Source organism: Myripristis murdjan, chromosome 6 (assembly GCF_902150065.1).
Source record: "Myripristis murdjan chromosome 6, fMyrMur1.1, whole genome shotgun sequence".
Taxonomy (NCBI): Eukaryota; Metazoa; Chordata; class Actinopteri; order Holocentriformes; family Holocentridae; genus Myripristis; species Myripristis murdjan.
The window spans coordinates 8,209,378-8,224,557 of NC_043985.1; the positions used below are offsets into that span (position 1 = coordinate 8,209,378).

General features: G+C 42.1%; 2 protein-coding genes across 3 annotated transcripts in view; both read right to left on the reverse strand.

Annotated features, from left to right (window-relative positions):
* LOC115360924 (ovochymase-2) overlaps positions 1 to 4,479 on the reverse strand; it is a 13,498-nt gene extending 9,019 nt beyond the window's left edge. The window contains exons 1-4 of the mRNA XM_030054109.1: positions 4,401 to 4,479; positions 3,413 to 3,510; positions 2,982 to 3,154; positions 539 to 634 (exon numbers count right to left, since the gene is read on the reverse strand). Of these exons, the coding sequence (XP_029909969.1) occupies positions 539 to 634; positions 2,982 to 3,154; positions 3,413 to 3,510; positions 4,401 to 4,463 (430 nt within the window). The 5' untranslated portion in view covers positions 4,464 to 4,479. The remainder of the gene's footprint in view (positions 1 to 538; positions 635 to 2,981; positions 3,155 to 3,412; positions 3,511 to 4,400) is intronic.
* A 6,763-nt stretch (positions 4,480 to 11,242) lies between these two features.
* The window catches only part of far1 (fatty acyl CoA reductase 1), a 31,325-nt gene continuing 27,387 nt past the window's right edge, over positions 11,243 to 15,180 (reverse strand). The window contains exons 11-12 of one of the 2 annotated variants that reach the window (XM_030053004.1): positions 14,769 to 14,896; positions 11,243 to 13,881 (exon numbers count right to left, since the gene is read on the reverse strand). In XM_030053004.1, the coding sequence (XP_029908864.1) occupies positions 13,719 to 13,881; positions 14,769 to 14,896 (291 nt within the window). In that variant the 3' untranslated portion in view covers positions 11,243 to 13,718. The remainder of the gene's footprint in view (positions 13,882 to 14,768; positions 14,897 to 15,180) is intronic. The other variant, XM_030053005.1, reaches the window with a different exon arrangement.

The following is a 15,180-nucleotide window of genomic DNA, read 5'->3' on the forward strand; positions in this document are numbered from 1 at the left end:
CCATGGTTAGCCCAAATGTTATGAAATTACCCAAGAATGCTTAGTTACCCAAATTTTCCCCAAAGTACTCAAAGGTACCCAAAAGTGCTGAAATGGTTAGCAAAAAGTCCCTGAAAGAGCCCCGCTACCCAACTGTATGCTTAGGGAACTTTTCTGAAATAAGGGGTGCTCGGTAAATCTGGAAGCACTGTTCCAGTCGGGGGGGTTTTGTGTCATTTGCATAATTCTTGCCTGTAATGCTGCACTGAAACCAAATAAAACTGAAAGAGGTAAGAGAGGAAGCAGGTAACATCCTGATGTTAGCCACTCGTTTTCAAGTCCATGGACTTAAATTAATGAAAAAAGGCATTTCCAAGTGTTTTGACATTTGATTTTGTTAGTTAGCTGCCTTGCGCTCCAAACAGTTGTGGTTTTATTTCTTTGCTCCGCCTGTTGAAGTTTAATTCAGACAAAGTAGATGTTTCTGCCTCCATGCCTCCTTGTGCATTTTAAACTGCTTTAAACTTGTTTACTGAACATGGCCGGAGTGACTCCTCACTTTCTTTCATCCTGCCCCATCCACCCACAACGCATCTGGTTTTAGGCAGAAAATTCTCATTGGGCAGAGGCAGACATATTGGCTGGACATGAACTCCTGCAGACAGTCACAACAAGAGTGAAAGAGATTTTTAGTATTATTTTTATCAACAACATGTTTGCATCATATAGCCTATCCATATAATTTGGTTCACAAAGACGCTCGTACTGCTCATCATAGATCCTGTTAAGAGCTTTTACACTTACACTTACTTACTGATACTGTTTTAGTACATCTTGAGAACTTAATACATTTGATAACCATCTCCACATAGTCGGGGCTTACTTGAAGAGTTGCATTAGTAGATTTTTAGGAAAACCATGGTGAGATAAATGTCTGTACGCTGAGCCACCAGGATGCCTCCAGGATTTCCCTCTAGGATGGCAAAGGCATGACCTAACTGACTTACATTCATTCTCTATAGCCTTTCCCTAATCTTAGCCATAACCAACTTACACCCAGCCCTTACCATAACCTAACCCTGACCTGAACCAATAAGCCAAAATGACCATTTGAAATTTTAAAAAATGACTTTGCCATCCTAGGAGAAAAAAAAATGGCATCCTCCTGTGCACATGTGCTCTTGGTAAGCCAAACAAACCTTTTGTGTTTGAATCAGGAGGAGGAGTTTTAATCAGTTTGGCTGTTTTTCTTCTGGTGTATAAGGAGGTTAATCTTGTGCGTGCTTTGGTTATCCACCAATACTTCGGTAACACTTTACAATAAGAGTACAACAATTAACGTTAGTTAATGCCGTAATAAATATTAAGTAACATGTAGGGGAGAGTGGGGTAATTTGTGCCAAGGGGAAAGTAGTGCCACCCCAGTTATCTAGAAAACCATAGAAGAAGTTGGTCATGTGACCACATATTTTTGAAGAGGCATCCATTTCACTCATCCTGCAAAGAAGGGAGACACATGGCTTGAGAGGAAAGCACATTTCAGTTCAAAAAACCTTTTTTTGCCCTCCAAAGTAAAATTTCCATGATCAAGGTTTTTTGATTGCTGTGTTTGAACAATTATAGAAAACTTTGAAAACAGTTCACACAGGTTTTAGTACTTTAGTAAGCTACACCATGAGTCTATACAGTTAGCATGATGTTAGCTCAAAACAGCTGAGGGAGGCATTTTTTTCAAAATGGTGGGCTTGGGGTAATTTGTGCCAAAGGGCCTTGGGGTAAGTTGTGCCAGTGGCACAACTTGTGATTATATACTATATATTACTTTATTGTATTTTATTGTTATTGTACATTGTCTTCTTACCTTTGATCACTAAAACTATTCAGAATCAGATGAAGATGATTTGCAGGTGCTCATTTTGGAAGTTTTATTTTGTTCTGGGTATGTGTTCATGTGGTGCTAGGCCTTGTTATAGAAAAGTGGCCTGTGATCTTGTTAAAATAATAAATAAATGTTAAATAAATAATTTTGTATTGAATTTGTTTTGCTTTTATATAGCATTATCATTTGTGAGATTAAAATGATCTGTTTTACTTCAATTATCAATGGCACAATTTACCCCAGTGTATTCTCTCTAAGGGCACAATTTATCCCGCACTGGGGGCAGGTTGTGCCACAAAACCACTTTTTTTTCGAAAGCTATATTTCTCAAACAGTTTATATAAGATCCAAAGTGATTGTTCCCAGGGATGCACAACATCCTAAACTATATGTGCATATTTTAGTTGGAGGCATTACTGTAATCCCCTTGCTTTAAAGGCACTTTAAGTAAAAATTGGCACTATTTACCCCACTCTCCCCTAATAGACATTAGGTAACAGTTAACTAACCGTTAACTAATGTGTCTAAGAATCATGTACTAATGCTGTTCATGCTAAGATATTAATTTAAATTTAATTTAAATTTAAATAATTGTTATTTAAGGGTTATTGTAGATATTATTAACATTAGTAAATGCCATAATAATCATTAACTAACAGTTAATTAACCATTACAGCATTTACTAATGTTAACTAACGTTAATTGTTGTACTCTTATTGTAAAGTGTTACCAATACTTCCAGTGCATCGGCCTGCTAACTGGCGCACTGCACCACTGCAGCACGATACTTCCATTTTTAACTTATTTTTAAAGAACTGATGTAAATGACCCAGATTGTAATAAATCAGTCTGTTATGGCACTAGGCCCAGCCAGGAATCACATAAGTACATCTTTTACACTGACATTTAATAAGGAAAGACTAACAAACTGTTTTGTCTGCTGCCTTGCTCAAGTGAACTTCAGTGCCAGTTGTTTTGGGGGAAAGGTTTTCTTGGACTGGAAAGTCACAAGTTTACTTCCTAACCTTTAATTTGATGTAACACACGCCATAACTATGTTGTAGAGAATAAAACGCTCATCAGCTCTCGCCAAACTGTACTCATAATCAGAAAGGAAACTTGCCCAATTGAACACGTTGATCCAACTCCAGCAGGGCAATGTCATAACTCATGGGCACAGCATGCTTGTACTTCTCATGGACTGAGATGTTCTTGATGAGGAAGACCTGCTCCTCTTCGTCATGAACTCTCTGGTCAAATTCTCCCACCACCACCCTCACACCGTCAAGAAACTCTCTAGTAAGAGGAGAAAAGAAGGATTTGCAAGAGAAAGTCTAGACAAATCTGCCATGAATCAAATTTTCCAGCGATCACTCACGAGGCAGAGGAAACCAGCACCAAGTGAGGACAAGGTAAAATTCAAGTGGGGTTTCATTTGCGGCAAAATGATTAGCTCGTAAATTACACTAGGAAAGAGGTGCGTCTCGAGCCTGTACCAGGGAGGCAGGCCTGACTGAAAGTTAAAGAAGGTACCAGATGAGGGAAGAAGCCTACTTGGAGACCGATGCAAAGCAGTGGGCGGCGGTCATGATCCAGCGCTCTGTCAGGATTGCTCCTCCACAGAAATGAGATCCCTTGCTCTGCAGAGAAACCTAAGCACAGATAATGCTGCATTGACAGGAATTCAACATTTGCATCATTGATTGAAGAAACTGATACAGATGATGTGAGGCTGCTCAGGAAGCGCTTATGGATATAATTGATTCAGGCTTTCTGATACTCAATCACTGCTCAGCCCAGCATCAGTGATGGAGGGGTAAATAAAAGGTAGGGAAGTCCAGTTAGTTGCACTTTATTGTGATGTACAATACTTACAGTGCATTCAGAAAGTATTCAGACCCCCTTCGCTTTTTTCACTTTTTCATTTTCATTTTTTCTCTTATTAATCTACACTCAATACCCCATAATGACCAAGTGAAAACAGAACTGTAGAAATTGTAGAATTTTTTTTTAAATCTATCAAAAATGAAAAACTGAAATATCACATTGCCCTAACCCTAACCCTAAAGTATTCAGACCCTTTGCAACAACAAATTTCTCAGGTGTCTCCCATTTCTCTTGATGGTTGCTGAGATGTTTCTACACCTTGATGAGTCCACCTGTGATAAATTAAATTGATTGCACATGATTTGGAGAGGCACACAGCTCTCTATAGAAGGCCTCACAGCTGACAATGCATATCAGAACAAAAACCATGAGATCAGAGGAACTGCCTGCAGAGCTCAGAGACAGACTGCTGCAAGGCACAGATCTGAGGAAGGCTCCCAAGAGCACAGTGGCCTCCATAATTCTCAAATAGAAGACTTTTGGCACAACCAGGACTCTTCCAAGAGCTGGTCGCCCGGCCAAACTGAGCAATGGTGGGAGAAGGGCCTTAATAAGAAAGGCTACCAAGAAGCCGATGGTGGAATAATATCACATTTTTCGAAATGGGTGAACTATCCCTTTAAAGAAGCCAGGACATGGAGGGTGAATCACTGACCAGCCATGGATGTGATCCGTATGTGGCCTCGGTTCCTCCCACCACCCTGAGAACGTCATGCATCCTGCTGCTGGTCTTGGGAACGCCGCACTTGGATCCTGATGCACAGAGTGAAAAACTTTCTTTAGAACAAATCAGGTGTGTGTTTGATGTTGTCACACCTTTACTGTGGAGCCATAAAAGTCATATGTAACATGTAAATAAAGCATGTCAACTACATCATTCAGTTTAACAAATCTCTTTGAATAATGCATGCTACATCAGGTCACACACACACACATGCAGAATATGAGTGCCATTCAGGTGTATCTTTATCTGCCTGCCCGTGTTTGGTGTTGGTTGCGTCACTCACCTGCATGAGCAGCACAGACACCACTGTTTAACCAAAAACACAGAGAGAGCAGCACGCTTGTGGTCCTCATCTCTACACAAATCAAGACTGAGTCCTACCAGAGAGAGACAAATTTGTTTATGGACTCTGGTGTGTGCGTTTGTGTGTTTGTGTGTGTGTGTGTGTGTGGACACTCATTAACAAGCCAATAAAACACAGCAGCGGGTGGCTGCTGAAAAGAGCTCTGGACGTCATGCTTCTTACAGCAGCAATAATGAGCTGAACTCTCCACACTGGAATACTGACTGACTACAGCAACACATAAACACAACAAAATCAGACTGCTGTGATCTCCTCGGTAAATACATTTGCACATTCAAGGTCCAATATGGGAGGTTTGCAGGGTTTTATACAAGATATCATTCCTGTGTTCCAGGGGTCATCCGTTCCCCAGTTCTATGTGTTCTCCCAGATCCTATATTCCCAGGGTCCTATGTTCCCAGGGTCCTATGTTCCCAGGGTCCTATGTTCCCAGGGTCCTATGTTCCCAGGGTCCTATGTTCCCAGGGTCCTACATTCCCAGGGTCCTATGCTCCCAAGATCCTATGTCCCCAAGCTCTATATAGCACATAATAAGAACCTGAAAAAGAATATTCCTCAGCTCTGTATTCGAGGGTTAGGGTTAGGGTTAATGTGTTTTAACAGAATACTGAACTGGGGAACACGGGACCCTGGGAACATAGGCCTTTGGGAACTTAGGACCCTGGAAAAAAAGGATTCTGGGAACATAGGACCTTTGGAACTTGGGACCTTGGTTCCACCGGATCCTGGGAATATAGGATCCTGGGAATTTAGGACCCTGGGAACATAGATCCACTGCCTTTTACTACAGCCAGGACAGAGGCCCAAATAGCGCAGCTGCAATAAAACTGATTCAAAGAGGAGAAACAGTGGGCCATGTTATAAAGTGAAGACAAAGACTGAAAACCTGAGGGAGTCTAGCTGTCACTGATGCATGAGGCACATACATGGTGACGCACTAAAGATGGAGATCGAGGGAGGGGAGGGCCAAAGTGAAAAAAAAAATCCACCCATTTGGTAGATCCACTGACTGCAGACTCCTACGCTTTTACGTCTTTCTGTTGAAAGACTCCAAATTTCATTTTAGATATTTAGGTTTACAGTTCATCATTGTCTCCAGAGAGGTGACTGTGGGAGCCTGGCGATGTAAGAAAGCCGGAGATGGTCAGCCTGACCTTTGAGGCGAAGCTTTATAAGAGGGGCTGCAGAAAACAAGGCACTCACCACATTCACTCTGTGACAGACTGACTCGTATCTCTGAAGCCCAGCATGAGTCAGACACGCCGCCCAAGCCAGGAGGGACATTGTTAAGAGTTTGTTGAGAGATTCATTGGAGGATAATTATAAAGCTGCTTGGTTTTACATTCTTGCATGACTATGGGCATGTGAATCAGTTTCACTACTGATCAGGTAGTGTTGTAGTCCATTACAAAATTACCCTTTCTGTCATGATCTGTCAGTTAGTTTCACTAAGCTGCTGAAATAAAAGTCAGATTTGTTTTAACTTACCAGAGAGCAGAGGTGTGAGTACGAGACGAGACACTGACGGAGGAAGACACCACGTACCTGTGGCCTTGATGATTATTCAAAACAGTACAAAATAAAAGTTTTAACATACTGGTCAAGCAAAATGTGTTTGAAGACAAATGAGCAAGCCTCGCCTAAAGCACTTGCCTCTGAGTGCAGACACGTACAGCACTTGCAGTTTTGACCCTGAGAAACGTAAGATCTTGCAACTATTTATCTTGTGGGAATAAGGCTAGGGAGGATGGATCATACCGATGACCCCGAAATCCTGCTATCTTTTAGGTAACAATCCACATTTTTGATGTTGGCAACACTGCTGTGGTGTTTCTGCACTGGAGATCAGCTGTCAATCAATCGGCGTATGCAGTGTATTCTGTAGGTGGTGCTGTTTTCTTTGTCTAAAAGCAGGCCGTGGCAGCGATCAACAGTTTTAGTCTGACTTGATGTTGACAACAAAGTCTTGTCCAAATATGCAGCTCTGCGTCCCACACCTTTTCTCTGTGGGGAAAATCCGTGGCGTTTTCACATCCTCGTGCCTGTCAGTCTGTGATTTGAGATGGCGTCAAAAACGTCTTGAATTCTTTTTATCGTCACGCTTCTCTCTCAGACGGAACTGGATTCACTGGATTCTGCTGCCACTTTCCCATCCACATCTCTATTTCAGTATATCTATTTCAGTGTGTAGTATAGTTACTGTAGTTCCCTGGGTGTGATATGAGTCCTCATTAGCTGCTCTGTGCTGCCAATCCACAACACTGGATTTCTATCTCTCCATTCACCTCCACAGCAAAACTGCTCCCAAAATAACACTTTTAGCACATAAATCAATGTGAAAAAAGCAGATTATGTCAATATAAAAATCAACTAAAAGCAAAATCCTGCAGTATTTTCCAATTCAGATACTAAAATAACAAGAAAAGATGTTTAATTTAATCAAAAAATGGATTCTTAATTTCATTTTTATTTTTTCAGCTTTGTGTTTGCTCATGTAGTCGCGTAGTTTTCTGATCTATATCTTTGTCATTCATTTTGAGGCAGCACACTCCCAGTGAAGCACTTGAAAATGGCCTGAGTTATTTCTTTAAATGCTCTTAGGAAAGTATGTGAACATTAAAAAAAAAAAAAAAAAAAACAAATACAGAGATGTGTGTGTGTGTTTTCTGCCTTGTGATAAGCCCCATAAGCCCCTTATTCCTGTTTATGCTGCCCAGCGCCTCAGGCCCCACTGGGTATGCACAGTTGTGAGTCAGCGCTTGGCACTGTTGCTGGGCTGCGGTTGCCAGGCGTCTGTTGCCAGGTGTTGCAGGGAAGAGCACAAAATACGGAGGGTTTCCCGTCAGCGTGGGCCTGCAACCGTGGCCCACACACTGAACGGAAACACGAGGAGGAAGAGCAAAGCCAGGCCTGTTGTTAAGACATTGTTTAGGTACAGTAAGATGTCAAAGTGCAGCTTCACAGACAGCCAATGCACGTCTGTAGGACTGTGGTCTGAGAACAACATCAGGACGTTTGTCTCTGGCAAAAGAGAGTTAAAGAGGCATTTAATGTTCATGAATACTTGATGTAAAGCTGGCAGCAGGCACCATGTTCCATTAGTCCGACAGAGAGACACTCGGAGCCTGTTTTGTAAAAGTCCATTTAGGCTTTTATTGCCCTGTTGCGTTTTTCACAAAATCTCTCGTCTACCGTAACTGCGTTTGCCTCATCGGTGGCATTTTGCGTGAGTCTCAAGACTCTGTAGTCAGCTCTGCCAATCAGAGATGATGCATTAATGCTGGGCAGTCCCGACCTGGCAGGCCTCGTCCAACGTTAAGGCTGTGCCTGCAAAACAGCAGTGAATCATGGTCCATTGCCCTATTTTGAAAGAGTTAATTATTTGATTTGAATGGCAGGCTAAACTCCAGCAGGATGAGCTCGATCTGAGTTAAAGCCACGTTTCACAGATTACAAGCATTCAGAGTGTTTTGCTCGTGGCCGCCTCTGCAGGCTCCATTTATGATTTTTTTTTTGTTGTTGTTGTTCTTCAAAATCCTCCCTCATCACTGTGAGATTCCGCAAAAAATAATTTTGTACAATTGTCATACAAACATATTCCTCTCATTGTTACATATCCAATACATTCTGGCACTGGGAGATTTACACCACCGTCACTGGTATATTTTCATATTGTACATGAGCTTTGTTGCTGACACTGACGATGAAATCAATCCTCTCCATTCACACATGCCATCTAACATTTTCTGGTGTTGAATTGCTTGTTAATACAATTCCCATCTCCTGGATTTGTTCATAGTGTAGATTTTAGTTTTTAATCCTATTTTCTCTTTGGTCAGGGTTAGACAGGCTGATTGCTTTAAGTTTAGTAACTTTAAACAGAAAACATTTTGCCCCACCATCACCATACACAAAAAATCCAGTTGGGTTGATGAGCGAATTCTTAAAGCAGCTTTAAAAAAAAAAAAAAAAAAAGAAAAGAAATTCAGTGACCATTGCTTTTAACTGCATGACCACCAGCCTGTGAAATAAAACCTGTCTCTAATGAACAATACCCAGACACCGTCTCCAGGGTCGGGTTGCTTAGCAAAAGGGGTCAAATGAGGGCAACAGATCCCAGTCATGATGCTCCCTGCAGCCACATGGGATTCTGCCTGGAAACCAGTACTGACAGAAAACATCATGACGTCCCCCTCGAGGCTTTTATGAAACACCAACATTTACAATTTAGTGCCAAAACCTCAATGTAGTCATCAATTACACAGCAAATCCAAACACAAAGAAGGTCAAAGTATGTAGAAGCTGACAGGACTGTAATAATTCTTGAGAGCCTCTGGAACATCAACAGAAGCACCGCCCTGTCAGTGTTTTCTGATGTAAATTGCGCCATATTGAAAAAAAAAAAAAAAAAAAAAAAAAAAAAAAAAAACAGGGCAGCCCAATCCCTCCATTCACAGAGTGGGGCATAATCCTGAATGGCAGCATTAAATCTTAATGGAGCTGTTCAATAGCCTTCACTTTAATCTGGCTCCCTGATACAGAGAGGTGAAGTGGCGGGCGGATCAGTTCTGCACCACAGGAAACAGGTCAGCCGGACAGACGGGATCCACCGACCAAACGTTCATTTGTCTGCCTGTCAATCATGGCGCCCCTCCCTTCGCTGCACACACACACACACACACACACACACACACACAGGAAATGACTAACACACTACTGAGAGAAGCAGGGCTCAGAGCCAGATGAGGGTTTGACATTGTTTATTCCTTCTTTTTGGTTTACAAACAAAAGGCACCCATTGATTTGTTGTTTTTGGAGTTTTACACTGACAATGACTGTGGCGAGAGCTGCTTTCCCTCCGTCTGGAAACTGAAGACAGACAGCGGACTGTTTGTTAATCATGCTCCCCAAAAGTACGAGTGATGTCGCCAAGGTACTACACGTCCAGAATAAACCATACAGATTTATGAAAGCATAGCCTTGACGGGTCCACATCCTGCTGGTCAGTATTCCTCATGATAGACCTTTTTCCCAGCAGCCATTTTGACATGAAACAGCAGGGTATAACCAGGTGTTACTGACATTAATTGCAGGTCTGCTCCATTTAGGTTGAAGGACTCAAACAATAATTAATGCCATTAGTGACGCCTGCGTATACCCTGCTATTTCATGTCAAAATGGCTGCTGGGAAAAAGGTGTGTGTGTCCCGTTTCCCGGTAACCTTTGAGCTCTGATGCTTTTGGGAAACAAAAAGCCCAGAGAGGCGACACTCGGATCAGCACTTCCACTCTGAGGGAGCTAATTAACAGACAGGCCATCGAATCAGAGACAATCAGTAGGTCATGGTAGTAAACAGCAAATTGGTAACATGTCTACTTCATGGAAACAACAGTGCATAAACACACACATAAAAAAAAAAATCATTATGTTATAGCAGGCAAACCAGACAGAACAACTGTTGAATAACCATAATAACAGCTTATTAATAATCTTGTGTAGGCCGACAAAAGCCTCAGGGAAGAGGAAAAAAAGATGTAAGTCCCAAATCCAAATTGAAGTTCCACGCCATAATCCATGACTTGTTAAAATAAACACATTTTCCTGATTGAATTATTCCAATAACAGCCCAGTGTGGCCTGCAGAACTCAAATTAGGATTTGGTCCAAAACTGGAGTTACAGCTGATGTTAGTGTGCAATGCCCTGTTTGATTAGCAAACCATTGGTATGATCCAGTAGTCTGAATCCCTGACATCGAAACAAAACTGAGAACATGGAGAACTTCTCGATCACAATGACAAGCTTGGAAAAAAAAAGAAAAAGACGAAAGAAAAAAAACCTGAATTTGCCATTGCTCCATTGTTTTTCTTTCACAAAACTATACAAGGAATCATAGACCTCCACCACGACCACGAAACTGATCAAGTCACTCAAATCATCACATAGAAACACGGTTAAACAGCAACGAGTTAAAGCAAGGATCCCTTTCAGCACACAGTCCGCCCAACCAACGAAAATAAAAAAAAGGGACAAAACTTGCTGATCAATATTGAAAATACAGGCAACTACAGTATTCTGTTTAATTCTTGATTCAGCAATCAGGAAGCTTTCCGCTGTGCAAAGAAGCCAGGCTGTGTTATTCTATTACATTCAAGAGGAAAATAAAGGTACATGTACATATAGAGTCAAATGACGAGCAACTTGACAGTTAAATTCAGTTCTGACTATATTGCAGTTATGTTTACATCCTTTTTTAATGTTAAAGAGAATTATTTACAGCAGCTGAAGTCGGTTCAGTAATATCTATGTCCTCAAGCGTTTCTTCAGTAAATAAATAGCCACGCAATATCATTAGCATAAAAATACATCTCTTGTTTTTGTAATATCATGTAGTCTACCTAAATAGAGTTGTACACAAAATGATTAGAAAACATAGATCTGATTGCTCTCTTTTCACATTGTTACAATATTGACAAAGTTCAGGCACGATTCACACGGACACACGTCTTTCCAAAGGGTGTTTTTTTTTTCTTTTCTCGTCTTAAATCATACGATCTGATTCAAAATGGCTCATGCTGTAAGAGTGCCGAGACCAAAACACAGTTCCTTAATCACACTAACACATCCACATCATGTAAGTGTTCAGGTTGCTCGGATTTTAACACACTCCAAAATCCGAGTACAGCCAAGGATCAGTCCTCAGTCACACCCTACCTCCTTCACACATGACTATGTACAACATGAGAGAAATGACAGAGGTAAGAAACAGAGAAGACAAATGTGACAAAGTGCACAACTACCCAGGTAAAGCCCGGGTATGTAAGACAACCTCTGAGTTCATTAAAGACAGAATCTGTAATATGGCATTGCTGGTCAACTCCTACACACACACCCCGGAAAGAAACATGATGCGAGAAAATGCACTTTCAGCTTATGTTGCTATCTCAGTTATTACACTAGAATTATTGTCTCACGAGGCAATTATTCTACGTGGTGAAGGCATCAGAATGGTACAGGTAAGTAACTGGAGGTTCGTCGACAGCATAAGCACGAGACGACGACGACAGACCTGTGCACACACCAAGAAATAAGATGAACTACGACACCGATGAAAATTAACACAAATGATGACGACTACGGTAAAGGAACAAACCTCTCAGAAAAATGAGTGAGCTACGGTTAGAGCTACTTGAAAAGCAGTTTACTAAAAACAAAACGCAATATGAATGACATCAATATAGTAATATCCATTCTTCGGCGACTCATTCAAGATATAAACCAACAGTCGGTGTGTTTCGTTTAGCTTGTTGAACAAATTGGAGAAAAAGGAGTGAAAACTCTCCTTGCAAGGCAAGCTAAATCCAGTGCACCGCAAGTATTTCTATCTAAATGCGTCTCTCCCTAGCCTGACAGTATCTTCTGTCTTATCTACACGTTAACTAAGAGGTATTTTGGCAAAAACAGTTGTAAGGTGACGGTCAGAAAATGGCTTTCATACAAGAGAGAAAAAAAGCCGTAGAAGCTTGAACTGCAAGATCTGCTGATGCAAGAATATTTTTTATTTTTTTTAGGCACTGGATAAAAAAGCCATCACATTAGAATCTACCTTGTGCTTGGTCATATAATTAGGAAGCCAGCCGCTGCAGTCTGCTTCAAACGTACAGAAGTGCATTGCTGTTGGGCATCTGTCGCTGCCCAGACTAAAACGGGAAAAAATGTAAACGATTCACCAAAGCAGACTGAAAGCCCTGGTGAGGGCAGGATCAGTAAAGCAGAAAGATGCTTCAATAAGCTCGCTTCCAAACCCCTGAAATGTCAACTCTCTGTGCGGCTGTGTGGAACCCACCCTCGAAATCTTGGTTGAAATGGCTTTGGCTAAGGGAATGGTCTTGTGGGTGGGGACAAAACAGTGTTTAAACAATGCTCCTTAGTCCAACCTGTCCTTGAACACACCTTTGTTTTGATTGAGAGGTATAGCTGCTTCCAACTATCTTCACAGAGCCGCTTCTCTCACGCCTTAATGCTTTCACTAACGAAATGCTGCTGTCAGATGAAAATTCCTGACCAGGCGCTGGGAAAATTACACTTTCTGGCTGATGACGCCAATACTATGGTGTCATCATCTGCCACTCGGTTTTAAAAAAAGGTTCCCGTGAGCGCCAAAAAGATTCAGCACACAAACTTGAAATTCAGGGGAAAACAAAGAAAAGGAAAACATGAAAATCTGGAGTTGCAAGGTTTTAGAAGACTGACCTACAGTAACAGTATCACAGAGCCTGGACTGACCCGAAACCAGCTCAGAGTTTTTGCAGCAGAGCATCTTCCAGTGCATAGCCTTTTGTTGCAGGCAGACAGCCAGGCAGGTAGACAGGCGAGTGGAGTGGACGAGGGCTGCTGCAGAACTTGGGGGATCTGTGGGAGTGAGGCTGGTGCTGGATCGGGCGTTTGGAGAGAAGAGAGGGGAAATGAGAGGAACAAGGGCATAGAGGGGGGGGCTTTGCTTCTTGAGTGCTAGCCGGGAGCCAAATAGTCCAAGTGCTGCTTGTCTGCGGTGCAGGGCTGGGGCTTCAGGCCGAGGGCTGTTACATTTGGGATAACGTCCATGTGCTATGCTGTTTCATGAAATGCTTAGAGATCCAAGATATGCAACGACTGGATTGCTCGACAAGCCTGAAGTCCACACCAGCCCAAGTGCTAGTCTGTGTTCACGATGTTCACACTGTTTTAATGCTTCCATGTAAGCCTTGAGTGTCGGGGTAAGGACCAGAGATAGGTAGCAAGGTAGACCGTTATTAAGGGCTGTTAATTCAAGCACTGAATCATCCACAACCTTAGAGTCCTTTCGTTTTTTTCATGCCTCCGCCAAAGCCGCCTTCACGTCTCTGACTCAGTATCTCATGGTGGAGGAGGCTCTGAAGTAGGAAAGGAACTTGAAGCAGAGCTTGACCACAAAGTACCAGATGTTTCGGGCCATCTGGGACCGCGCGATGAAGATGCGCCAGATGAGCACGACCAGGATGGTGTTGAAGGTGTAGCGGATGTTCCTCAGTCTGGAAGACACAGATATACACTTGAGAAAAATGATGGGGCACATGCAAATAACATGTTCGTGTTTCCTTTGTACCTATGTAAACGTGTTAAAATTGGGATTTTATCAAACTTTCTGGGAGCCCAACTTGGGAAATTATGGTAATATGATTACTGGGGGCCACGAGAACGTGTTTGCATGTTGATGAACGCCAATCACTTGTAAACTGCAAACGAGCATATCAAGGAAATGCCATGGCAATTTTGATAAAAACAGCGGAGGTATTTCGTTCGAACACATACAGGAGGAGACTTGCACAAACATTTATGAACATGTTGATGAATGAGGCCCAGTCTCTCAAATCTTTTACTGGGTTTGCCCGGGTAAAGATGAAGCTTGAGAATAAAACCAAAAAGTAGCTGTCCATTCTATATGCACAGACACAAGTCATCGTCCGCCACGCTGAATTCCTACATACATACATATGACTGACACGCCACTTTTAATCTGCATTTTCTCCCCTTCATCTACTCCTCGACAATCTGTTGTCGTACAGTGTGTTTCTGTGTAGTGCCTGTGCACACGCACTATACACATGAGCCTTCTTACAGAGGATTACTGCTACTGTAACTGTACGGTCTACTAGAAATCATAATCTGACATCCCTGGTGTCACATGCAACCAATATCACTGGTTAATGGAAGGATGAGTACAGTGCTTATGTATGGGAGCCCAGAGGATATTTAAGTGCTAATCCAGGGATTTATTGATGGCGATCCACATGGAATACAAGCTGCCTACTCATACAGAAGAGCAGCCGTTTCCAAGAGGGTGTCCCGTGTTTGCTGACGTACAGTATTTGCATGCATTTGCATGTCGTGAGGCCGTGTGGGTGCTGTGGTGTCTTACTTGTTTAGGTGTTTGCGTGCAGCAGGCAGTCCTGAAAGCTCTTCATTGAGGACGTACTTCTTGGTGCCCATGCAATAGCTTTCCATGTACTCTGCCCAGTGCAGCTGACGCACGTCAAAATTAAACACCTACAGAGCAAAGAAACATAGGTCATCGAAATCTCAACTTTTCTGATTGAGAAAATCTAATCTTTACTGGGAACAACATTTCATAGAAAACACTATTTTAAATCATGTTGCTTCTTTAACAAACAGTATTTTTTAGGTTTGTAGCCGTGGGTGTTCATTCTTCACTGTGAAAGTGAGAGAACTGCACTTCATGTTGTCTTGTGAAAGTTGTGAAAATGGTTCCTCAGAATGTGGTCAGGTTGTCATGTAGAAAGCTTAACTGACTGCTAACCAATCGTTGTGTG